This window comes from Eptesicus fuscus, chromosome 17 (assembly GCF_027574615.1).
Source record: "Eptesicus fuscus isolate TK198812 chromosome 17, DD_ASM_mEF_20220401, whole genome shotgun sequence".
Classification (NCBI taxonomy): Eukaryota; Metazoa; Chordata; class Mammalia; order Chiroptera; family Vespertilionidae; genus Eptesicus; species Eptesicus fuscus.
The window spans coordinates 45333871-45360658 of record NC_072489.1 but is presented as its reverse complement, the minus strand read 5'-3'; the positions used below and the strand labels follow the sequence as shown (position 1 = coordinate 45360658).

The 26788-nt window shown below is 41.4% G+C and overlaps 1 protein-coding gene across 4 annotated transcripts in view; it reads left to right on the top strand.

Moving 5' to 3' along the window:
- The first annotated feature begins 7167 nt into the window (after positions 1–7167).
- STN1 (STN1 subunit of CST complex) overlaps positions 7168–26788 on the top strand; it is a 32811-nt gene continuing 13190 nt past the window's right edge. For 2 of the 4 annotated variants that reach the window (XM_054729130.1, XM_054729128.1), the window contains exons 1-7: positions 7168–7442; positions 7702–7895; positions 11294–11389; positions 16660–16728; positions 21802–21969; positions 22717–22837; positions 24014–24188. In XM_054729130.1, the coding sequence (XP_054585105.1) occupies positions 7763–7895; positions 11294–11389; positions 16660–16728; positions 21802–21969; positions 22717–22837; positions 24014–24188 (762 nt within the window). In that variant the 5' untranslated portion in view covers positions 7168–7442; positions 7702–7762. The remainder of the gene's footprint in view (positions 7443–7701; positions 7896–11293; positions 11390–16659; positions 16729–21801; positions 21970–22716; positions 22838–24013; positions 24189–26788) is intronic. The other 2 variants (XM_028149388.2, XM_054729129.1) reach the window with 2 other exon arrangements.

Here is a 26788-nt window from a genome sequence, read left to right as displayed (position 1 = left end):
AACCTACATGTAACCATCCCTCTGCTTGGACAATTATCAACATTTTGCAGAGATGCAGAAATAATTAAGTCCTTCAGTAACTTATCACCAAGTTGGGGAAACATAATAAACATTCAAGAAATAAGTGCTAAAGTGTGTAATACTGACTGTAGGAACTACTGAAGTTCAGGGAAGGGAGCATCAGTGTTTACTGGAGTTGAAGTGATCTTGGAGTTGAGATTGTGTTAGGCCTGGTAAAATCTGTATTAGTTGAGCAGGCTTTCCCAAGCAGAGTAATCAGTGTTACCAGGTTGAATTCACTCGTTCTATAAAAGTCTCTCTCCATTTGAAAGCACTCACCTCCCCCTGCTTCACACTTTAATCTACAGGGCCCAGAGCAGCTGTCACCCATTCAGCTAATATACATCGAGCACTACTACAAATTACATCATCAGCACCTATTACCTCTTAAACATGTCAACACAATGGCTGTTCAATCTTCTCTGGGTGACTCATTAATTAACCTCTGCAATATGCTGTCTTTGACATCATTGGAGAGTTCAATTTTTCCTCGATTGAAAGTAGCCTGGGGAGAATGATAAATTGATAAGAAAAACAAAATTCTATTCCATTGGCCAGCTTTATGCTAATGCTTATGAAATGCCGTGGCTACTTGAGCCTATTGGTACATGTCAAATAATTAAGAAAAATACGGGATGATGCTATAGCTCATCTCTTAAATTACATTAACATTTAAAATGGTCTATTTTTCTATGCAAGTGACAATAACACACAATGTGGGGTTTTATGCATTTAATGAGTTTTTACTTTCTAATTTCTCTCCACTTTAAATGCAGCTAATTCAAATACTAAGGATGAAAACTTGAAAAAATATTTTCTTGAAATATATAGTTACAGATCAAGAAACATTAAATATACTCAAGAGCCCTTTCATTCTTCTATTCTCAGTCACCACCCCCAACTAAAGGGTAACCAATATCCTGACTTCTAACACCATAGAATAGTTTTGCCTGGATTTGTTCTTTATATAAATAGAATCATACAGTATATACTCTCTTATATGTCTGGCTTCTTTCACTTAACATTACATTTGTGAGATTCAAGGGATGTTGATTTTAAATGACTTGTTATTAAATAAGTAACATATACTCAACATTTAAAAATTAGAAAATACACCATAATTTTTCATTAGTTTCAAAATTGTGTGCATGTCTATACACAATTTATTTGATCAAGATTATAAACTTTTATAAAAGTCCTGCATAAAAAGAAAGGTTCTTATCTCTTTTTGACATTTTTAGTAATCCTTTTATTCTGGCTTAGACAATGATCTGCTTGGACAGATATCAACATTTTGCCCCAATTATTATTTTAGGACTTTTCATCCCATTTCTCCAAAACTAGATCCTTAGTCAGCTCCAGGTGCCATACACTCTTTGTGGCATTTTTATAATAAAAATAGAAAAATAAGAGTAAGACACAGATAGTTTATTTTCCACCTGGTGTGCTCATTGGTAGATGGTGGTTTCTAGGGCAGCAGTTGTGTTACCAGCTCAGCCCCTCTAAGGACATCTGCCATAGCAGCACTCTGGGATTTTCTCAGAAAAGTGAATGTGTATCCAAGACTTGAGGTGAAGAACAAGGCATGATTGTTTCCACTCAGCTCATTATGAGCATGAGTCCAATTCAAAATAGTCCACCTATCACATAAACCTTCCAGTACACACAGGAACCTCCACCCTTGGCAAGACACTGGGTGAATTTGTGTCTTAAATGACCAGGTATAATGTGCTGCACAGGTGACCGTCACAGAGGTTTGCATAGTACAAACCACACCATGTTCAGCATCACCCTGAGATACAACTCGTTCTTTCATTTTTTTTTATTGTGACAAAATATACATAACATTTACCATCTTAATAATTTTTAAGTGCAAAGTATAGTGGTATTAAGGACATTCACATTGTTGTACAACCATCATTACCATCCATCTCCATAACTCTTTTCATCTTGCAAAACTGAAACTCTGTACCCATCAAACAATAACTGCCTATTTTCTCTTCCTCCCAGTCCCTGGCAACCACCATTCTACTTTCTTCAGGATACAGACTTCTAAAACACAAAATGCAAAATTCTTTCTCATGCGCTCAACTCAGGCTCTTGGGAGACAAGTGTTCCTAATGAAAAAGTTACTCTCTGCTCTCCAGAATGAACCCCAGCCCCTTACCTCCTGCTCTCTTCATCTTTGCAAAGGTCATCACCCTCATCTCTGGGTCACCTTTGGTCACATAAGACCATTTGGGCAAAAAAGAAGAGTTAGTTAGTTTAAGTGTAAAGACCTAGAAGGTATCTCACACTCAGCCATCCTTTGACATCATTTCTAGTTCTTCTCATTCCAGGAAATGCTCCAGCGAATTACATGTCTCCTGCTGACTTAGAAATCGACTTAAAACTCCATGAGGAAGGATGGGCTGTAAGTGACTACTTTCTCCAGCTAGGTAATTTCTGACCTTGTTCTACAATTCAGTCCTTCACTCCTTATTTCTTGAGCTACCACATTATGCTTGACCCAAAGGACCTACTGTTAACTACGAACCCTACCATCAGGGATTTCCAGCCATAGCTGATTGAGAAAATCAGCAAATGGTCTCCCCAAAAATGCAACCACAAAACAGGACAAATTTGGCTAAAACAACCATTTTAGTACTCTGAGAATAGATCAAAGGCAATTGAAAAATCTGAAAAGCATCTATATTTGAAAAATAGCTGAACTTCAGGTAAGAACAATGGGAGTCTGTGGCATTCTGGCCTGGGGCTGGTCTCATGCCCCACACCCACACCCAGTCCCGGCTTGCCACATACCCACCCCCAGTCCCAACTTGATCAACATAGATGTTTTGGCCGGGCAGGCCAGGCCTTGAGCACCAACAGTACTTCAGTCACAGTTCAAGGGGCTTATTCAATTTGTAGCACCTATACCTACAGCGAGAAATGAATAGCACCAGAGATGATCATTATATGGGCTAATATACAAGATTATGAGGGCCCTGGCCAGGCAGCTCAGTTGGTTAGAGTGTCACTTGGATATGCCAAAGTTGCAGGTTTGATTCCCAGTCAGGGCACACTCAAGAATCAACCAATGAGAGTGTAAATAAATGGAACAACAAATAGATGTTTTTCTCTCTCTCCCTTCCTCTATCTCTAAAATCAATAAATACAAACATTTTTATAAAGACTATGCTTATCTTTTTCTCATTTCTTACCTTCTTTTGAAGACATATGACTGTATAAACAAATAATTATAGCATTATCTTGTGGGTTTATAGCATATATAGATGTAATATAAATGATAATAACAGCACTAAGAATAGGGAAGGAAATGGAGATATATTGAAATGTTTTTATATTTTTCTAAAGTTAAATTACTATTAACCTGAAGTAGATTGTAATAAATTAAGACAAATATTGTAATCCTTAGATTATAAGCCTGAAAAATAACCAATCCACCCCCAAGAGGGTTTTTTAAAATACTTTTTATTGATTTCAGAGTAAGGGAGAGGGAGAGAGATATAGAAACATCAATGGTGGGAGTGAATTATTGGTTGGCTGTCTCCTGCATGCCCCCTACTGAGGATCGAACCCGAAAACCGAGCATGTGCCCTGACCAGGAATCAAACTGTGACCTCCTGGTTCATAGGTCAATGCTCAACCAAAGAGCCACTCCAGCTGGGCCTAAGACAGTTTTAAAATAGAATCTGTAAATTGGGTAGAGAAGTCTTCTTACAATCTTCTTGTATTCCTTACCATAGTATGCTAGATGTGGCAGGTATGCCTGCAATACTTAAAAATTAATTAAATCACTCCTCTGATCAAAAATCAAAGACACCCTATTGCTTATAAGGAATAAAAGTAGAAATTAATTCAAGCCCTTCTGAATCTAGCTAAAATCCTGGTCTCCAGCTGTTTCCACTGCAGCTCTCTTCAGCCAGCTGCTATGTTGGCTTGCCCACAAACGTGCCTTGCTCATCCTGCTGCCTTCGCCTTGCTCCCACCTCATCACAATATGACCCCCCTCTTTACATACAGGGAGACTGAGAATAAAATCCCAACCTATCATGGCATACGAGGTCCTTTGGGATCTGCCTTCTGCTTATCTCTCCAATTGCTTTCAAAACCACTCTCCCCTACACGCTCTTCTGTTCCTACTACAACTGGGAAGTCCTCTCCTGCCTCCAGCCATTCTGATTGCTCTCTGCAATGCTCTTTCCTTAGCATTTTTTCCCTGCATGACTGGCTCCTCTTCATCCTTCAGGTCTCAGCCTAAATGTCACTTTACCTGATTCGATTGAAACAGATCTATATAAAGTAAACACCACACTCTCTTATGGGCGATTATAATACACTTTTTATTTGCTTGGAAACACTGAGAACAATCTATGCTTATTTCATTAATTTATTTGTTTACTGTCCTTTCCCTTCCTCCCCTCTCCCCCCCAACAGAAGGGAAGCTCCATGAGCCCTTAACCCGATCTGTGTCATCTCCTTCTTACTCCCAGTATCTTGAAAAATGCTTGATAAATATGTGTCACGAATGATGAATGATTGAACAACTCCTCCATAGTCTCAAACCCCAGCTTAAATCCCATCTCCATAGTGAATAATAATAACAGTTTATGTGTACTGAGTGCTTACCTTGTTCCAGTGGGTACATGTTACCTTACTTAATGAGCCCCTGCCCCTCAGTTTACCTCCTGTAACCCATACAGTAGTTATTATCCAGGCCACACATTCTGTATTTCATCACAATTTAGGCTCTTGCTTTGTTATTACATGCATCACTCTTTTTGCTCCAGTGAAATAAAAATTCTTAATGATCCCCCACAGCACACAGAAAGTGCTCAAGGTACACTGAGTCACTAAAGGTGCCCCCCCCCAGGGTTATAACCTTAACATAATAAGAATGTTGATAAGCTGTCTTTATTATAAACTTTGAACACAAAATCTAATCCAATTGCAAATGGGCAAACACCATTCTACCTGTAAAAACATCAGAAATGGTTAAGTCCAGCTTGTTTGAGCTCTGAGGTTGGAGATAGTTCAACCTCATTTTCCAGATGAGTTTGCTAAAATCTTAACTTTCTAGAAGAGATTGTCCAGTCTGTCAAAAAGCTTTCAAAACCAAATTATTTCACATTGAGAAGCTATAAGAAAGGTTCCCAGCATTAAGTGTTGACGATTGGATTTTGAAGCATCTGCTTTGGAGGCTTTTAAAAAAGTTTTACTTATTGGTTGAGAGATAGAGAGAGAGAGAGAGAGAGAGAGAGAGAGAGAGAGAGAGAGAGAGAGAGATCATCGTTCCATTTATTTATGCATTCATTGGTTGCTTCTTCTATGTATTCTGACAGAAGATCAAAGCCACAACCTTGGCATATCAGGACAACCCTCTAACTAACTGAGCTATCTGCCCAGGGATGCAGGGTTTTGAAATCTCAAGCTGAAGAGCCCTCCAGTGTTAATGGTTTCAGGAGTCCCTTTGCCGATCTCTAGGCAGTGGTTTGGGGAACCTGGAATCTATCCTGATAGAGATGTCAGGGAAGAAGATCCTTCCAAACTCTTCTAGATGCTTGTGCAGTCTGGAAATTCTGTTCCATTTCTCACCTTAGGTTTCAGCTGCAACAGACGCCTTTATGTTTTAGGCTCAGATCAAAAGAAGCATCCCTAGAGTCCAAGGAGTCCTACCTTCCTGGTCTGCCCACCACCACCCCTTCCCCCAGGTGTGGCCCTCCCCAAGGCTGGCAGTAATCATGGAGTCCACAAGGTCCCTTGTTTCTAGCCCTCTGCCCCTGAAAGCCATGACAGTCATTCCAAACTCTTCTCAGGCTCTGAGTACAGCCATACTGATGTTCTTCTTGGGTTCCACCCTGGAGCAGATGTGTGCAGTCAGGAAAATGTCACCCAACCTGTCTCTCACCCAAAAGGTCAGCTGAAGGCACTGTCCTACAGGGTGTCCTCCTGGGTGTTGTTGTTCCAAGAGAGTCTCCCCTTACTAGGAAGGGTGTCTTCTCAATTCCACAGCCCAACTGTTCATTGCAATAGAATTTGGGCAATGCTGTACTTTACCAAGGACTCTGTTTTTTAGCTTCTTCAGTGGCTAGGGATGTAATTAAATGCCATCGTTCTAATGACACACATTTTCCATTCCAGCTGCTTGAAGTTCCTTCTCTGCTAATGGTTCAGCAATGATCTCTTTGGCTACCACCTACCATCCAGGGAATGGCCTGCCAGAGTGACCTATACTCCTGACATTTTATAGTCCCTGTAAATTAGGAAGAATTACAATCTCATGTAACCTCATGATGTACTTATCTGTTCATGGGCGTGGAACGTGGCTATCTTTTCTCATTTTAAATTAGGACTACTGGGAATAAGCACCATCAAGGTGGCCATAATTTACTACCAAAATGCCAGCTTTTAAAAATTCTTAAATGTATAACATTCCAGAGTGTAGACAAAGCAAGAGGAGAACCTCACATTTATATAAGGGCTCAAATTTAGATACTAACATTATCTCCAAGTGAGACTGTAGAGTCCCAAAGCATGTGTTAAGGTCATTTATCAAGGGTAAATTAACATTTAAAATATGTCAGAATGCAATCCTGCTTTTGGTATTGCTTTATTTACTTTTTCTTTTAACATATCAGGAAAACCGCCCTTCAAAAAAAAAAAAAAATTGTCCGAACTAATCCCAACCTGTCTTGTGTTATGTGTGGTGTGTGTGGGGGGGTTGGGGGTAGGGGGAGAGTGAAAGGGTGACTTTGAGCGCCGGGTTTAGGCAGAAAAATTTCAAGGCCAGCTCCCAAGGTCTTGGGAGATTTGGGCTCTGCATTCCCACGAAGACTCGCGGGTGCCGGGCGGGTGGAGGGACCGGAGAGCTGCCCGAGTGAAACAGTCTCCTCGAAAACCGCAGCCACCTGGAAGAGAGCGTGGGGCGGCGCCGGCGCGGGGCACAGAATGAGGCGTGGCCGCGGGCGGGGTGGGCGTGGCCTCTGGAGGGTGGGCGGGGCCGCGGCGCTGGGAGGAAAGGCCTGGGCGGAGACACGTGGCTTGGTCCCGCCCCGAGGGCGGTGTCGGCCCCGCCGGAACTTCAGAGGCAGCCGGTCCGGAGCACCGGAAGGGCCGCGCCTGCGCGCCCCGGAGATCTGAGGGCGGCAGCGCGGGCGCGGCCATAGGGACTACGGAACAAGTCTATTCCTGGTTTCCGCTCGCCTTCTTTTCTCAGTCACATCCGGAAAACCGGAAAGTGCAGGACCAGACCGACGGACAGACCCACCCACTGTGCCCCACCAGTGTATGGCCACGAGGGCGCCAATTCCTCAATGGGCCCCGCCCGTTAAAGCGGCTTCTGGTGACGCCTGTCTGGACCTCTCTCCCCAAAGTGCAAAGTTGGTGTTTACTTTTGGGGGGAGGAGACACACTCCCGTGGGGCAGAAGAGATTCCGAGGGGAGAGTCCTAAGGAGCTGACATGTCCTCGCGCGGGAAACGCCTCTTAAGCCAGGCCCGTGGCGTGCAGAGTGACAGGCCCCGGACCCCGGGTTTAGCCCTTGCAGAGTTCTGGATGCCCGCCCGCGATCAGCGTAGGGGCCATGCCAATTTCACCCACTTTAACCGCCTTGCACCCTGATTTTGTGTCTCCAATTTAGAGTCTCCTCTCACTGATGTGAGACGTTCAGGATTGGCTGGAAGCCAGAGCCCAGCCTCCCGATGCAGTCTGAATCCAGCCGGCGTGAGGAGGAGACCCCTTCCCTCCTGTGGGGTTTGGATCCTGTGTTTCTCGCCTTTGCAAAACTCTACATCAGGGATATCTTGGACTTGAAGGAGTCGTGCCAGGTGCCAGGTATGTGACTGGTCGCCTGGTGGATGCCCTGTGCTGCATCTGCACCCCTCCCGCCCCCCCAAACTGGAGAAACCTGGGGCTTAGGGGCTTTCAGGAAAGCCTTCCCTCCAGCAGGCTTTGAAAATGGCCTCGCCTGGATCCTCAAAAGAGGTCATTTCTGTGTAAGTTAAAAACTGTTTAAATCTTTTTTGAAACAGGTGTTTAGAGGAGTAACCTTTGTAATGATGAATGTTTTTTACCGGGGTTTGAAGACTTCCGTATTTTAAAACGCCCGGTTGTTTTTCCTGGGCCTCTCACTGGACCAGGCATCCCTAGGCCTTGCACCCTTTCCTAACTGGCCTGGATGTGACTCACCTGTAAAGCTTCTTTGTAAAAAATGGGGGCTAACCTGGTTTCTTGTGGGGTTTTGTTTAGTTTTGAATGCACATCAAATTTTGAATTTATATCAAAATAATATAAACTGCCTTGTTCACATATATACTCCCAGTGCTTAGGGCAGTGCCTGGCATGTAGCGGGCCCTCAAGAAATAGTAATTGGAGCAACAAAGCATTTTAAGTGTAAGGTTAAAGAAGTCACTTTTTTAAGAGTAGGGGGTCATTTAAGACAGGCTCTTTCCTTTGTGTTTGGTCAGTGCAGGCACTGCCATGGCAGAGGACTGTATGTCTCACCAAAGGTACTCACTAAGACCTGGATTTTAATCGTAAGAACTCAGGAGAAGTCATTTGGAACTGCCGTGCTCTTGAAACGTAATGGTGGAGCCTGTTTGTCCTTGTTCAATTCAAGTGTTCGTGGTTAGGGATGACACAGTGACCCAGGCTCTTTCCCACGTGTGACCCTACCATTTCAGCTCCTGGCCCCCAAGGTTGGCCCTACCATTTCAGCTCCTGGCCCCCAAGGTTGCCCTGGGCACATCGCCAATCTACTATCTTTTGAAGTATGACCCTAGGGTAAATTTTGGCTAAATTTGCCATCTTTTCTTCAAACCACATCTCACTCTTCCAGAATTTCTGGTTAACTGGGACTCAGAATCTCCTTGTCCATCCTCTGGGACTCTGCTGTGAGCAGCTCACCCCCAGCCCCTTTATCCACGCGGAAAACAAGAGAATTGTTCGTGGAGGCCAGTCTGGGGTTTCTGAAAGATGTCAGGGTTCACGCCTTGGGTCCTCCATGGATGTGGAGATGAAAAGCTCTGACCAGGCGTGAGGGTTGGGGGGAGGTGGTCAAATGCCCAAAGTGGTAACTGATTCTCTATTTATAATTCTTTTTTTTTTAATGTATTTTATTGATTTTTTACAGAGAGGAAGGGAGAGGGATAGAGAGCTAGAAACATCAATCAGCTGCCTCATGCACACCTTCCACTGGGGATGTGCCCGCAACCCAGGTACATGTCCTTGACTGGAATCGAACCTAGGACCTCTCAGTCCAAAGGCCGACGCTCTATCCACTGAGCCAAACCGGTTAGGGCTCTTTTTTTTTTTTTAAATGAAGTCACCATTTAAAAGTTTATAGCCTTCTGAAAGCAAAATATTCAGCCATAGAGGAGAGAAAAGAGAGGATTTTAGTTAGGACTCTAGCTGCAGGTGACAGGAATGCAATGCAAGTAGCTTAAGCCAGAAAATTCAGGCAAGGATATCAAGGGGCCACAGAGTGGCAGCTAGCTCTGCAGGAGCCAGGACAGCACTGGGACTTGGGTTGGAATCAGGCACTCACCACTGCCAGGAGTCCTCTGTCTGAGTCCAGTCCCTGACTCCAGAAAAGGCCTCTGGGTATTAGTGGGTAGGGCTCATCCTCTCAGGTGTCTCCAGCAGGGAACTTGCCTGCTGGCATCTGTCATCTAGGTTTGAAAATAGAGTTTCAAAAAGTTTTTGAGCCCAATCGGCTTGGCTCAGTGGTTGAGCGTCAAACCTGTGAACCATCAATTCATAGTTTGATTCCCGGTCAGGGCACATGCCCAGGTTCTAGGCTCCATCCCTAGAGGGGAGCATGCTGGAGGCAGCCAATCAATGACTCTCTTTCATCACTGACATTTGTATCTCTCTCTCCCTCTCCCTTTCTCTCTGAAATCAATACAAATATAGTTTATCCTAACTGGTTTGGCTCCACGGATAGAGCATTGGCCTACGGACTAAAGGGTCCTGGGTTTGATTCTGGGCAAGGGCATGTACCTTGGTTGCGGGCTCAATACCCAGTAGGGGGTGTGCAGGAGGCAGCTGATGTTTCTCTCTCATCGATGTTTCTAACTCTTTATCACTCTCCCTTCCTCTCTATAAAAATCAATGATATATTAAGAAGAGAAAAAAAAAAAAATATATATATAAATATAAAAATATATATATATATATGAAGTTTTTGAGTTGTAATGTGTTGGCCCCAAAGCATAGTGTTTGGTAACTTAATTATATTCTCTTAAAAAAAAAAAAAAGCTACTGCTAATTAATAGACATGATGACTGGCTTCCTTGGAAAGCACCGGTGAAAAAGCCAAAGAAGCCTTTCTCCTGGTTTCCTCTTTTTTCCTTTCCAGTCCCTCACAATACAGTGGTAAGTTTGGTTCTGTAATATAAGGACTGTTTGCAGGCTCTTTATGAGAGTTCTACTGGGAGTTACATTTCATTTTCACAAGTGGAAGGAAGATTAACCAAATCCAGTTGGGCAACATTGGTTTTCCTTTTTCTGAACTAGCACATGTTTCCTTATTTTTCCCCCCATTTATTTATTTATTTATTTATTTATTTATTGAGAGAGGGGAAGGAAGAGGGAGAAACATTGATGTAAGAGCAAAACATCAATTGGCTGCCTCCTGCATGCCCCCTACTGGGGATCAAACCCACAATCCGGCATATGCCCTGACCCAGAATTGAACTGGTGACCTCTTGATGCACAACTCAATGCTCAACCAACTGAACCACACCTGCCAAGGGTAGCACGCACTTCTTTTTTTTAAAATATATTTTTATTGATCTCAGAGAGGAAGGCAGAGAGAGAGAGAGAGAGACAGACATCAATGATGAGAGAGAATCACTGATCGGCTGCCTCCTGCACATCCCCCACTGGGGACCGAGCCCTCAACCTGGGCATGTGCCCTTGACTGGAATCGAACCTGGGACCCTCCAGTCCGAAGGCCGATGCTCTAGCCACTGAGCCAAACCAGCCAGGGCTAGCACGCACTTCTTTGAAGCCAGACTTTCTCCTTATGACCCTTGAGGAAAAGACACCTGATTTCTTGGGGCTTGCCGTTTGTCAAGGGCTGATTCTTCAGTCTGGAATTTCAGCAAGCAGCATGCCACAGATTTTTGACACAACCGCCCATCCCCACCCTCTTCCCCACAGTTAACAGTGATTGAAACAGAAAATATAATCATACATTATATGGACTTTGCCTTTTTTTTTAATTTCAGGTGTATTCTTTTATAATGGGCATCCAATAAAACAAGTAGATATCTTGGGAACTGTAATTGGAGTGAGAGAAAGAAATACTTTCTACAGTTACGGAGGTAAGAACAATTGTGTCTGACATTGAGTTTATGTGAGAGGACCCCCACTTATTTGAAGGCTGAATTTGAAATAACCCCTGCCTTTCAGAGCACTGGGGACTCTCACAGACCCCCATGCACTTTCCTCTATCGGGAGCCCCTTGGAGCCCTTGACATGGACTAAGTGTAAAATGAGGCAACAAGTCAGAATGAATACTGTCAGGTGACAACTGCTGGGGAGTTAAGAGGCAGAAGAATTAAAATACGGCAGACTAGGATCACTGGTTGATCAGAGACAGACACCTGATACCTGAGGACATAGCTATAAATAGCAAAGAATGGTAAGATATGTCTATACTGATACCTTTAAAAAGAAGAGGCTAGATTAATGCTAAAGTAGACCCTTCAAGAAGGCAAAGAGGTGTGAAAAATAAGTTGTAAGATATATATCCAGAAAAGTTTTTTTTTAATATGTTTGTATTGATTTTTGAGAGAGAGAGGAAGAGAGAGGGATATATAGAGAGAAACATTGATCGGCTGCCTTCTGCACCACCTCTACTGGGGATCGAGCCCACAACCCGGGCATGTTCCCTGACCTGAATCGAACTGTGACCTCCTGGTTCACAGGTTGACGCTCAACCACTGAGCCACACCGGCTGGGTCAGAAAAGTTTTTTTAAAAAAGCCTTTTGCTACTTAAAGAGCTAAATATGCAATATCAGAAAATTTCTCTTCCCTCATGATGATGGAAACATAAGGGTTTCTATAGTTTGGATACCATCGAATTATTGGAATATGATTTTAGTGTCAAGAGTCTTGATTTTTTTTATTGAGTTTAATGTAAGCATTTTAACACATTGCCTTATGCAGCTCTAAGATCCTTTATAGATAATGAGCCAAGCTAGATATTTTGTGGGAAGCCTAACTCTGAATTCCAAATCTTTGCTATAACTGACATTGTCACTTTTTGTTGTGTTGCCTTGGATCTGTGTTCTTGCTCTACTTGGGGAAAGACAGAGGCAGTTGAACTAGGTGACCAAGAACATTTCATTGCTAGACTGTGCCTGGTTGATAATTTACAGATACAGTATCATTGCATTCCTTCAACATGTGTTCATTTTCCGGAGGATGATTGTCTTGTGCTTATAAAATATCATGCTAAGATGAGATTTCTCATGTCCTCTGCTTTTTCCCAAGCATATATGTTTTTAAAACTCTGAACTAGATACCCTATTGGATCTCATTTCTGCTTTATTTTAACAAAGATATTGGTTTTATTTTTCTTCAGACAATTCAACAAGCAGTCACTAAGTTCCTACAGCATACCTAGCTGTGGGCAAATGCATCATTTATAGTATACAGTACTTTCTCTCAAATACCAGTGATGAAATAATAGTATCTTTCAATTTACAAAGCATTTTTACATGCATAATTTTATGTTATTCTCTCTCTCAACTTTTGAAATAGAAAGGGCAGATATTTCCATTTTACAGATGAGGAAACTAAGGCTCAGTTACTTTTTCAGTAACTGATGAGTCCAGTGTATTTACTAACTAGTTGCTATATAGTTCGCATATAACTCAATTGGATTTTTCTCTCACCCATTCCCCTCTGCCCCAAACGGTGGCATCTAGATTTTATTCTCTGTTTTTTAAATCAAATAAATGAGGTTGTTTGAGGACATCAGTCCTGGCCCTAGGGCTAGGGTGGGTATTATTCCTGTGACCTAAAGGGGCTTCACTTAACCCCTTTTCCAATAGTAAAAAGATAAAGGCATTATGTCTGTGTCTTCCCCAATAAACATTTCCCTTAGAGTGGATGTCAGGACACATCTGTGAGCTATGGGAAAACAAAAAGTATCTGGAGGTTGAAATAACTGAGAGTAGAAATACTTTTGTGAGTTTAAGTCATGTGAGCCTGTTCAAGGAAGAGCTGCTCTCTCCCTGCTGTCCTCAGGGCCCCTCTTGGCTCCAGGGCCACCTGCTAGGCAGCCACTCCTGCTGTCCTGGGTCCTGCTCCGCCGTCAGGCCTATGCTGAGGATGCTTCCTGCTCCTACTGACCCGTCCCAGGGCTGAAACAAAAGGCTGCAGCCCAGGTGGTCCTGCCCAGCTGGAAATGACCTGGCGCAGCCCTGCAAGGATGCTTTCCTTCCGGGGGGCATTCCAGCAGCTAAACCTCAGGGCGCCGGGAGAGGGTCTGTTGGGAGCGGTTACAAACCAGGAAGTCAAAGGTTTGGTGGCGTTGCCCTGAGCACACAGAGCACGTGGCAGCTACTCCAGCGTAGACCTAGAATCCTGGGAGGCTACAGTCAAGACCAGAATGACCTAAATAATACAAAATAAAAAGATCAGAATGACCTCCCATTTTCTAGAACAAATATTCATGTGCTAACATTTTTTGACTTTCAATTATAAATCAAGACTTTAAACTGGCCCTGGCCGGCTTGGCTCAGTGGATAGAGCGCCAGCCTTCGGACTGAAGGGTCCTAGGTTCGATTCCAGCCAAGGGCACATGCCTGGGTTGCGGGCTTGATCCCCAGTGGGGGGCATGCAGGAGGTGGCTTACCAATGATTCTCTCTCATCACTGATGTTTCTCTCTCTCTCTCCTTCTCCCTTACTCTCTGAAATCAATAAAGAAATATTTAAAAAAAAAAAAAAAAAGACTTTAAACTGGCCAGAGAAGCGGCATGCCTAAAGCTGTCATACATTTTTTAAAACTCAAAATGTACTTATTAATTTTCTTGTTTCTTTTTTATTTTATTTTATTGATTTTTTACAGAGAGGAAGGGAGAGGGACAGAAAGCCAGAAACATCAATGAGAGAGAAACATCGATCAGCTGCCTCCTGCACACCCCCCACTGGGAATGTGCCCGCAGCCAAGGTACATGCCCTTGACCGGAACCGAACCCGGGACCCCTCAGTCCGCAGGCCGACGCTCTATCCACTGAGCCAAACCGGTTTCGGCAATTTTTTTGTTTCTTAAAATAATACTTAACTCATTAGAAAATAAAATTTAAAGCTAGAGAAATTTTTAATACTACAGAAAACTCATGTGACATCTGTAAGTCAGACAAAAACAATGTCAATGTTTGAGTGAACATCCTAATATTTCTAACATGTTCCTCATATTGAAGAAATACGCCTATTTCCTCATAACTATTATTCATATTTCTTTCTCTTCTTAATAGCCCTGAAATTAGGCTTACAGTCCAAGAATACATTGAATATGGGGCTCCTTCCCCGTATTTCAAGAGAAACTTCTATTAGCATTTTAATGTCTTAAAATAATTTCTGTCAAAATAAACTATTTAATGTTTTTTATAAATTAGATTATATATAAGATTATATATACAATTTCTGTTTTACAATGAAGCATGAATATTTTTAACAGCAATGAACAGTCTTCATTGTAACTTCTTTTCTCATATGCTATGCCATTGTAATTTATTTAGTCTATTCAATATTTATAAACATTTAGTTTATTTCCAACTTTCAGTAGTGTAAACAATATGTATATATTGTATTTGTTCTCTTTTCCTACTGAGGATAAATTACTGGAAGGAAATGCTAAGTCAGAGACTCCACTGTATACATTTTAAAATTTGGTACATATTTCCAAGCTTGCTCTTTATAAATTTGATACAGATTTGCAATCTCACTAACAGTAAGCACATGAGGATATCAGTGTTTTTAATACTATTTGTCATTTTAGTAGTTGAAGAAATTATTTAAATTTGCTTCTTTTATTTTCTTATAACTAGTGAGTTTAGTGTGCTGACATATGTTTATTGTCCATTTTTATATCTTTCATGAATGACATATTTTTTCTTGGCCACTTTTTCTCTTGGTCTTTTCCTCATTAATTTGTATGAGCTCTTTTATATTAAGACACTAACCCCATCATTTGCAACATTGCTATACAGTATTGGTTTTTACTTGTACAAATATATCATACTTTTAGAAATGAGTTCTGATTTTCAGGTCTGCCTAAAGAAGTGTCTCCCCACCAACTGTAAGCCCAAATTTTCTTCTTATCTTCTTAAGCCTTTGCACTCGCTTGCTTTTTTCTTGATTCCTTTATTCTAATGCTAACCTTGTTGAGTCACACTCGACATCCGAGTGCAAAAGGTTAAGTTTATCTATATTACACTTAATAAAATAAAATCCATCTAGAATGTAGTTTAGTGTAAGAAATATTCTTTTCAGTTTCAGCTTTCCACACATTTAAACCAGCAATAAAAATTTTTTTGCCTGTGTTTCTCATACATTATAGGTGCTTTTACAACAGTCTAGCTGATGATTTTTAAAAATCATTAAGCCTACTGACCCCATGTTTAGCAACCTCTGCTCTGAGTTTGTCAGAAATTAGGCAAAGATGCCCTAGCATGCTTGGCTCAGTGGATAGAGCGTTGTCCTGTGGACTCAAGGGTCCCAGGTTCGATTCCAGTCAAGGGCACATGCCCAGATTGCAGGCTTGATTCCCAGTAGGGGATGCGTAGGAGCCAGCCGATCAATGATTCTCTCTCATCATTGATGTTTCTATCTCTCTCTCCCTCTCTCTGTCTGAAATCAATAAAATAATATATATAAAAAAAAGAAATTAGGCAAAGAGAAAATACCTATCATTCCATAGTAAACATCTCCAACTACCTCTACATTTATAAATCCAAGTACAATGGGAATTCTTTGATTTGGTTTGTTGTGGGTTTTTTTTGCATTGGGGATAAAATAAGCCAGACCCGTATTATGTGTGTGACCAAGACATAATCATTTTCTATTATGAAAATAAAACTTTGCCTTTCTGTGACATACTTGGCTTTTTTTGGGCTCAGGCCCAAAGACTTGCGATGCTTTGTCTAGGTGAGTCAGCAAGCTAGTGGAAGAACAAATGGTGACAAAAGGCTGCACCCTAAGTGCCTCTGACCACAGACCACATGACGCTGCTCTCTTGTTGCAGGGTAGAAGAGCAAGGCTGATTTTCTGTGTTAGCAGTCATTGAGATTTATGCTCTTAACTTCCCGAGGACACCAGTTTTAGGAGAGGCTTAGATAAGAATCATTAGTACCCTTGAGGTGTAGGGTAAGTGACATGTTGACTACATTCCACCGGGCCCATGTATCACTTTGACATTGAGGAAAGCAGTTTCCACTGGTGTAGGGTGGGAGATTATGTCAACAGCTGGAAGGAGAATTGGAAAAGGCCATCTTTTAGTATGGCCTGATCAATCACAGTGTGCTAATTCACCGGCAATGCCCAAATCTCTGTTCTACTCTTTTACACTTCTCTTGCAGTGGATGATAGCACTGGAGTTATAAACTGCATCTGCTGGAAAAAGTTGACCGATACCGAGTCTTCCTCAGGTAATTTCATTTGCCACACTCCTTTGCTTTTCAGCTGATCAGTGGATTTTACTCAAGGCAGCTCATCAGAACAGCTGTAGGGCCTAAATTTTCACATTTACCCACTGATGAGTTACATTGACTGTCTTGAAGCACTGCACTGCAGAGAGCTCTGGCTTCTCTGCAAACTGGCACTAAAGGGGAGCCACTTGGTTTTCTTTTCTCCCATTACTTTGGTGCTCACTTCCTCCTAATCTACAGGAATGGGACTAGGTTACTAAGAATTTCAGCATTTCACTTTTACTAACCCAGTCATTACCCAAATCAAGATGTTTTAGCCCAGTGGTCGGCAAACTGCGGCTCGCGAGCCACATGCGACTCTTTGGCCCCTTGAGTGTGGCTCTTCCACAAAATACCACGTGCGGGCGCGCACGTACAGTGGGATTGAAACTTCGTGGCCCATGCGCAGAAGTCGGTTTTCGGCTCTCAAAAGAAATTTCAATCATTGTACTCTTGATATTTGGCTCTGTTGACTAATGAGTTTGCCGACCACTGTTTTAGCGTAATTGCCAGTCAGGTCACAATTCCCTTGCTCAGGGCATGTCACTTGGCCAAAGAAGATTTTGAGACTTTTCCTCTTATGTGGTTGCCACTAACTTCTATGCTGCTGTTCAGATCCTAATTTTTTTAAAAATGTCTACATGTTCAACAACTGTACCAGAAATTCTAACATTGATGAGAATGAGAAGATAGGATTCCTTGGAAGTTAGCCATTAAGTAATATAAACGGAAAAATTATATAGTAAACACATAAACTGTAACTGAAACAGCATTTAAAATTTCTTGAGTGTATTTTAATAGGTGGTTTTTTGAGTTGCTTAACTTCATAATATTAAAAAAATACGGTGCAATGTTGGTGATCATTTTGGTTCTAGAGAAGCTACAGAAAGTGGGACCTTGTTTGTCCTGTTTTACGACATAGACATTATGGTACCATGTACAGTGGGGTTATCCAATAAATATTGCCTGCTGTCATATCTAACATCCAGTATCTATCTCGTATTATACATAGTAATGTGTAACCCTTGGAATGATTTCTTCTTTCCTTTCTGCCATTTCCTGTCAGAATCTCAATCCCCTGCTTTGACTATACTGACTAATGGATACTACTTTGCCTAATTTTCTGTTGCATCATTTAGAATTTGACCATCATTTTTACATAACTTTCGTATTCCCCTTTCCTAATTTGAGAAAATCTAAATCAGTGTCACTGTAGGAAGTTTGCTTAGGAAGTTTTGTAGATTTAAAAAAAAAAAAATAAGAAAGACAACAGGTTTTTATGCAGATATCTCAGAGGCAGGAAATAAACCTATGAGACAATCAAATATCTGAATTTGCATATGTCTAGCGTATTAAAATCATTTGAAGATTTATGATTGTTGTATTGCCATAGTCTTCATTTAGAAGGTGTAGGTTTGTGTGTGTGTTTTCTTCAGAAGATATAGTTTGAATATGCATACTTGTTTCATGCCAAGGGTCAGCGCTTTTTCTTTATAGAGCCAGATGGTAAATGTTTTCTGCTTTTGGGCCACATGGTCTGCCTTTCAACTATTCAGTGCTGCCATTATAACACAGAACAGCCATAGACCATACATGAACAGCATGGCTCTATTCCAATAAAACTTTATTTATAGAAACAGGTTGTGGATGGAATTGGCCCATAGGTTATGGTTTGCAGACGCCTTTTTTAGCCATTGTTTTAATTTTCAAAGCTCTTTTTTAAAGAAATGACATCATCAGGAATATTATATAACTCTTATATTTAGTAATTTTTAGGTAAAATTGCTGTCAATACTGAGAGTGTGGTTTTTTAAAAATATCTCTATCTAGATGAATACATAGATGAACAATTGGGGTGGACAGACTGAAAATTAATTAAAAATTGCTTTGAGAATAAAAATAAGGAAGGTAAGAGAACAGGAAAAAAGCCTGAAAATGATTCTCATCATGTTATATATGGAGTGGCATCTTTAAATTGTTCCTGACTAGCCCACTTTCTCCTTTTAGTTTAATTTCCCCCAGTTTTAAAGCTTTCCACTGGAAAATGGCCAATGAAGACTGATTTTTTTTAAACCAACTTTTATGTTCCAGTCAGTTGAGGTATAAGAATATGATATTAACTCCTATAAATGTCACATTGAATGTAGCATTTGGAGTTAGCTTATGAGGAAAGTTAAGAAAGCTGGGCCCTTAATACTAGAATTTTAAAGAGGGCTTATCTTTCAGCATGGAATAGACCACTTAAAATGAAATTCTGTCAGGCTCTAGCCATCTCATTATATTCATTAAATCACAAAGCTTGAGCTTTTTTTTTTTTTTTTCCTTTTGGTAGTTTCGTGCACCCTTTAAATGAAAGCTACTCAGCACCTTTTTCTCAGACCAGCCATCAGTCAGATCATTTCAACAGTATGATATGAAGCATTTATTATCACCTATACTGTCTGAAAAATGGCAGTGAGACTTATAAAGGCGTTTAAAATTCAGCCTAAGTAGGAGAGGACTTGGGGATGGAAAACCTTTTAAAAAGTAATACTTGGGTATTTTTGAAGAAACCCAGTACGCTGAGTGATGTTAATGCTGATTGTGTCTAGATTCCTAACTGTTGGTTACTGGATACATGAAGTCCTCCGTGCTCCTGAGGTTGCAGTTTCCCTTGGTATAATAGATGTATTCATCTAAGTTGTGTTAGGTTAAAGAGCAGAATATTTGATTAGTAGTCCCAAAGAGAGATTCATTTCTTTTGTAGGAACCCTAGTATATGACAAACCAAAAATAATACGATTAAAAAGAAATAATAAAACGATAGTAGGAAGTAAATCAGCACTTAAAAATGTTGTTGGTTCAAGTAGATAACAATATTGAAAAAGAGGTAAACTCCCTTTCTCGCAGCTTCCATAAAGTAACCCAAAGAAGGTAGACTTGTATATTTATTCCAATAAAGATCATAAAGATCAGGGTATATATGTTAAGCTCTCCTGAGTCCCTTTTAAAATACTGAAAGTTATCATCCGTGACTAGAGAGATAGCCCAAAAGATTTTCTCCAAAACTTTTATGTAATAAAATGAAGTGAAAGAGAAAGAATGCAATGGAATGGGAAAAGTGGAAGTAGTACGTATAACTTGACAAAGCTTCCCTAAAAATCTTTCAGAAATTAACAAAGTATTCAAAAGAGATGAAGGGCTTATACGTAAAGAATACAGAGAGTAGATCATCCTATATAATAAAAGCCTAATATGCTAAATGTCCAGTCGTCTGGTTGTCCATTCAACCAATCAAAGAATAATATGCTAATGATATGCTAAGGCCGCTCAACCGCTTGCTATGATGGGCACTGACCACTGGGGGCAGATGGGGTCCGGCCGATTGGTACTGAGCGAGATGGGCCGGTCACGCCCTGGAGCCCTCCCGCAGTCCCTCCCTGGCTGGCCAACCTCCCATGTCCCTCTCCAGCCCCGATTGTGCACCGGTGGGGTCTCTTGGCCTGGCTTGCGCCCTCTCGCAATCCGGGACCCCTTGGGGGATGTTGGAGAGCCAGTTTCAGCCCAATCCCGCAGACAGGCCAAGGGACCCTACTGGTGCACAAATTCGTGCACTGGGCCTCTAGTCTTATATAAAAACACACAGCCTTTCTGGCAAATTAAAAGCAAAATAAAAGATTATGGAGTTACTAGAGGCCTGGTCCACGAAATTCGTGCACGGGTAGGGTCCCTAGGCTTAGCTGGCGATCAAAGCCGATCAGGGCCTTCTGGCTGCTGGCCAGGGCCTTCCTTTGTTCTGCAACACCCCCGGGTGCTCAGCATACGTCATAGCAAGCAATTGAATTCCTGGTCTCCAGGTCGAACTCCAGCAGGGACACTTTGCATATTAGCCTTTTGTATATATAGATTACCTATTTTCTAAGGTATTAAAAATCCAAATAACTGCCCTAGCTGGTTTGGCTCAGTGAATAGAGTGTCAGCCTGCAGACTGAAGGGTCCCAGGTTTGATTCTAGTTGAGGGCACATGCCCAGGTTGCGGGCTCAATCCCCAGTGGGGGGTTTGCAGGAGGCAGCCAATCAATGATTCTCGTTGCTGTTTCTAACTCTCTCTCTTTCTCCCTTCCTCTCTGAAATCAATAAAAATATTTTTTTAAAAATCCAAATTACTGAAGCCAGTGTGGGAGCCACAAGCCTGCATACATGGCTGGTGACACCTTGTAGAAAGAAAATACTTTGATTTATTATTTTTTTTTTTTTTGGCAAACATTCTGACAATATGTAATGAACTAGGAACTGATTTGTACTTTTCTACCCAGTAATCCCCAATGAAAAGCCTCAAAGAAAAGAAAATGATTTTGTCCAGAGGGCTTAATTTTTTTTTTCACAAATAGCTGACATTTATTGAATTCTTCCTATGGATCTGGCATTGTGCTAAGCTCAAAATGTAAGAGTTAACTTAGATCATGCATAACAACTCTATGTATTAGATGGACACTGTTAAGTTTATAGTTTTAAGTGGCATGAGAATGAGTCTGTGTGTGTGTGTGTGTGAGAGAGAGAGCGAGAGAGAGAGAGATTAGCCTAGTTACCCAACAAAGATGAGAGGTGAGAGATTAGACTGTTGAGCACCTAGGAAATCTGCCTAAGGTGAATTTGCTTTCCCCCTACACAGAACCACAAATCCAGACTCTTAGGCCGCCTTTCCCCTTCCTCCAGACCTCAGTCTCACTGCAAGGACACTTTTTAGGGTTGTTGAGAGCTATTGCCACCAAACCCATTGAACCCATACAGAATTCAGCTCAGGACCACACAGAGCCCTTTGCACTGATGATGTAGGGCTTCTAGACTCTGTTCCCTTCACTCTACTTTTGAATAATTGCAGCTTAATGCCTTTTATTCAGTAGAGGATCTTTTAAAGTTATGCAGATTTCCTATGTAGAACAACTAATCCGAAGTAGAATAAATAAATGTCTTATGATGGTGTTACCCCAAAGTAGCTCACAAATGTGGTGGAGTGGTTATGTTATACATTTCTCTCTTTCCTTCTGGCCCTAGCAACTACAGCTGCTCCAAGTGCAAGAGAACTGAGCTTAACGTCCCAGCTTAAGAAGCTGCAAGAGACCATTGAGCAGAGAACAAAGATAGAAATTGGGGACATTATCCGGGTCAGAGGTTATGTCCGCACGTACAGAGAAGAGCGAGAAATTCATGCCACTGTTCATTGTAAGCAAAAGATATTTCTGCCAAAATGGTTGTTATTCTGAGGGGGGTGTCCAGTAGTAAACTTGTTTAGCTAAAAGTCAAACTTCTAAGTAGTTCAAATAAAGAAGATTAACTATTTAATGGAGGGAATTACATTTTATAATATGCTTTCTCTGGAAAAGCAGCATTTCTTAAATTTATTTTAAAGAGAAGTAACTATGAACAAATTGGGAAAGAAAACACATGATTTATTATGTACAGTTGGAAAATTTATTTGGATAGCACAGTAGTTTCTAAAGTGCTTTGAAGTTCCAAGTGTGGATCCATTTAGGGCAGTGTTCATATTCTTCAAAATGATGGAGATTTCTTGAGTACCGTTAAGCTCATTAACTTTGAACGAAAACAGCTAATTAGATATATGACAGTCCAGTATCATCTGCGTGATGCCCTTTGCACTGCTCTGGCTGGCGTTTGCTTGGGAATCTCTAGGAGGACCCCTGTTGTCCATCACTGTAACAGCTGAACGAATAAGCCAATGTGCTCGCCCTAGTCCCAGTCCACTCCTGGCCGAGCATGTGACACTTAGGGCATTGCCTTCCCTTTTGTATGATAACTGGGAACTATTTAGTGCATCTAGACTGTGATTCCTGGGCACCCACAAGACCCTCTGAGTGCCTCATTTACTGTCATCCCAGCAGCAGTTTGGACAAGGGAAAGAATTGACCTTGATGTAATTTCTGTGATATATTTTCCCCCTCGGCTTCTTAGATAAAGTAGATGATCCAGTATGCAACATTCAAATTGCAAGGATGCTTGAGCTGCCCAGTATCTACAGGAAAGTTTATGACCAGCCTTTCCATAGCCCAGTCCTAGAAAAAGAAGCACTGAGGTAAGTTATGGCCAATCACCGCGGAAGATGTGAGTTCAGCAGGAAGGCCATGCCAAGGGGTCCCTGATGCTGGAGTGGCCCTGGGTTCAAATCCTGAAACCATCATCTTACTCATGTGAGGTTTTGGGCACATCTGCTCATTCTCCATGTGCCTCAGTGTCCTCGTCCGTAAAGTGAAGATGAAAGCAGTGCAGATGTTCCAAGGTTGTTGTGAGGAAAATATACATGTAACTAGGGTCCCTGAAGGAGTTGAATCGTTCTCAACCAGGGCTGGTTTTACTCTTTTGTGTGTGTGTGTGGGGGGGGGGGTTGGGGGGGGGGGGGGCAGAAAAACAGGAAGAGTAAGAATATATGGGAATTTTTTAGTATATGTATGCATCAAAGAACTCTGGGGAAAAACAGAATCAGTAATAGTGGATGCTAAGGAGGTGGGAACTGGGAGTAGGATAGAAAGGAGACTTCACTGTGTACACTTCAACTTTTAAAAATATATTTGATTTTTATTGATTTGACAGCGAGAGGAAGGGAGAGAGAAAAACATTGATGAGTGAGAGAAACGCAATCGGCTGCCTCCTGCATGCCCCCTAAACCCTGGGTATGTGCCCTGACTGGAAATCATACTGGTGATCTCTTAGTGCACATGACAACACTCAATCAACTGAGGCACACCTGCCAGGGCACACTTGTTTTTAATGTGTACATACTACATATTTTTAAATTATATTAAAAAATAACCCAAACGATAGGCCTGTATAAAGTAAAAAGTGAAATTCCTCCATTGTCCTGTCTCCTGCCTCAGAGCCATGCCCTAGAGGTTACTACTGTCTCTAGGTTGGTATGTACCCTTTTAGACATTTTTTTCTGTGCAAACACAAGCAAGAATATCTACCCCTATATTCTGTGGGTTGTCATTTGCTTTTTTACAAAAATGGGATCATATCTTACATACTGTTCTGCAACCTGACTTTTTTTCTGAAGCGATCATGAATATCTTAGTTCTTGTAGTCCTGCCTCATCCTTTTAAACAACCACACGTTGTCCATAGCATGAGTTGTCCTTTATGTCAAAGAAAGCATCAATATAGTGTTGCTTTTCCTAGCCAAGTTTCTGTTTTCAACACACCAGAAAGGAACAGAGGTGGTCATTTTCTACATAGCTTTTTACCACTTCCCCCAGCAAAAATCCAGGTGTCCTGGACCTTACCAATCTCACATGTTTGCTGAGTGAAAAAGCCAACGAATTCCTCATGAAGAACAGAGTGCAGACCTTTTACCAGCAGGAGTTGGAAATGGTGGAGTCTCTGCTGTCCCTTGCCAATCAGCCTGTGATTCATAGCGCCTGCTCCAAGCAAGTAAGTGCAGGCTGCCCATGGGAGAATTCGAGTCCACTGCCCCAAATCGGCAACTGAAGGGTGTGAGTGAACGTGACTGTGGTATTACGATTCACAGGGTGGACCAAGGAATAGAGGCTATGGTTCAATCACATGTCCTTTCTATTCTGGGAAGGTTACTGACCTCTGAAGAATTTCAAATGAGAATGGACCTGCCCTTTTCCTCTCGCTTAATCTCATTAAGCTTAACCATTGAGTAGAAAAAAAAAATAGTCTAAACATCATAGTACTTAGTTCTTAGTACTCACTGAGATGGGCATTTAATTTCACCAGGAGTCAAATTTTGGGGAAATAAATGAGAAGAGGTAATTACCCTTCCAAAATTATTTATTGAACTTGAACCAAGGCTTTTACTGATTAGCTGTTTCTTCTTCAGAATAAGGTTAACCTATTGCATTTCAGGAGTTTGAATGAAGGCCAAGTTGTATTCATCCTGCTTTATATGTAGAAATTTCAGCAAATGCTTTAAGTCATTTTTATTTCTCTTGGAAAGAGCTGTCCCCATTTTTCCATCCCTAGTGTTACAGGTGAACTTCAGTTGTTTGGTGCTTCCATATTTGCTTGGAATTAAGAATTATTTGAGACTTTGGTGTTAGGCTTTTCCTTTTATTTCAACTCTTGGGTTTGTTGTTGTAACGTGACTTGTGTTTATTATTTCATTGATTTCAGCAGTGGATGATCTCTGCTTAAATGTCACCTTCTTGACCTCCTTGGCCGTCTGCTCTAATGGCCACCTACTTCCTCACTAGGTTATCACCTGTGTTCATATCTCTCCTTATTTGTTCACCTGCCTGTTCCTCCACCAGAATTTAAGTTCTCTATGAGCAGATGTCTCATCTGACTTATTCTCTGTCCTCTAGAACCAGGGCCTAGGACAATTCTGTCAGAAAGTAGGTTTTCAATAATTATCAGTTAATTGAAGAATGAATGGTTTTTAAAAAGTCAAATAGTCCCTGAAAGTATCTACTTAAAAGTAAGTTTCTTTCCCATACTCCCTCCTTTCTCCAGAGACAAGCACTAGTGTTACTAGTGTCACGAATATCCATCTGGAGATAGTCTGCGTATGTAAACTAGAAGTAGTTGTATCCCCCCTTTTTTTACACAAATCGTATCATGCTAAACACTAGTATATCCCTAGCTTTTCATTAAACAGTATGTCTTATAGATCCTTTCCTAGCCATACATAGATTTGCCACTATAGAATAATCTTTTGTTACATATCCCACAATTTAGATAACCACCCTCTCCATTCCTGGACTGTTTAGATGTTTTCTGATCTTTTGCCATTACCAACAGGGCTGCTCTGAATTCCCTTGTTAGGTAACATAAGTTATTCTTCCGGCTTCTGGCAGAATAGATATCACGTCCCCATCCAACTTCCTAGGCACAACCACTGCTTCTCAGTTTCATTCATGAACCTAATTATCTCTTCCTGACACCAGGCTTTGTGTCCAGTGACCCATGATTTTGTACACAGAGATGAGGGATATTGTTTCAGGAAACACCAAGGCGGAGAGGGTCATGACTGGACGCTTTGTCCTGTGCCATCATCACTTCTAAACAGTTGCAGCTCTCCAGCTGTGCCCTGACAGCAAGATTGACCTTCTTCCATTTAATCATTTAGAGGGGGCTCAATGCCAAGTTGGCCTCCAAGGACTTCTGACCATTCTGCTGGCATGTTTGGAAGGAAAAACTTTGAAGCTTAGCGAAGACCACTTTCTTCCTGTGAACCAGCTCTTCTGCAAAGGCTCTAATTAAGTAGAGAGACTTGAGGTCCCTGAGGACTAAAAGGCTCCTCCAGCCGAAACCGGTTTGGCTCAGTGGCTAGAGCGTCAGCCTGCGGACTCAAGGGTCCCAGGTTCGATTCCGGTCAAGGGCATGTACCTTGGTTGCGGGCACATCCCCAGTAGGGAGTGTGCAAGAGGCAGCTGATAGATGTTTCTCTCTCATCGATGTTTCTAACTTTCTATCCCTCTCTCTTCCTCTCTGTAAAAAATCAATAAAATATATTTAATAAAAATAAAAATAAATAAAAGGCTCCTCCATTCAAAACAGAAGGATTGCCATGATATCTTTTGAAATGCTTAGAGAAGAAATGTGTGTCTGCCCAGTGCTATATGTTTAAAAAACAATGTATATGGCACTTTATTTGTTTTGTCTTTGGAAACTATTTTTCCATCAATTATGAATTGTTCCCTCACATGGCTCTGCTTGGGGAGGTCAGTGTCATTCAATCGAATCCAGTTTAATTGAGCCTGAGAAACTAGGCATGCTTTATAGCGATGGTGAAACCCTAGATCTTTTGGTACTTTGTGTTGTCATACAGATGAAAGCTTCACAAAAAAATCATTGTGATAGTGTTATAGTTGATAGGGATAGGGAGAGTGGGTTTGAATGCTTTCCCCTTTGTTTTTCATTGTGGCTCTTCTTAGCAAGTCCAGAAACCTGATAAGCAGGCCTTGCAAATCCATTGTTTCTTTGACAGCTGGATAAATGTTGAGTTTGTTTGGAAATGAAGACTATATATATATTTCAGAGATCCACCCAGTTCCTGACCCGCA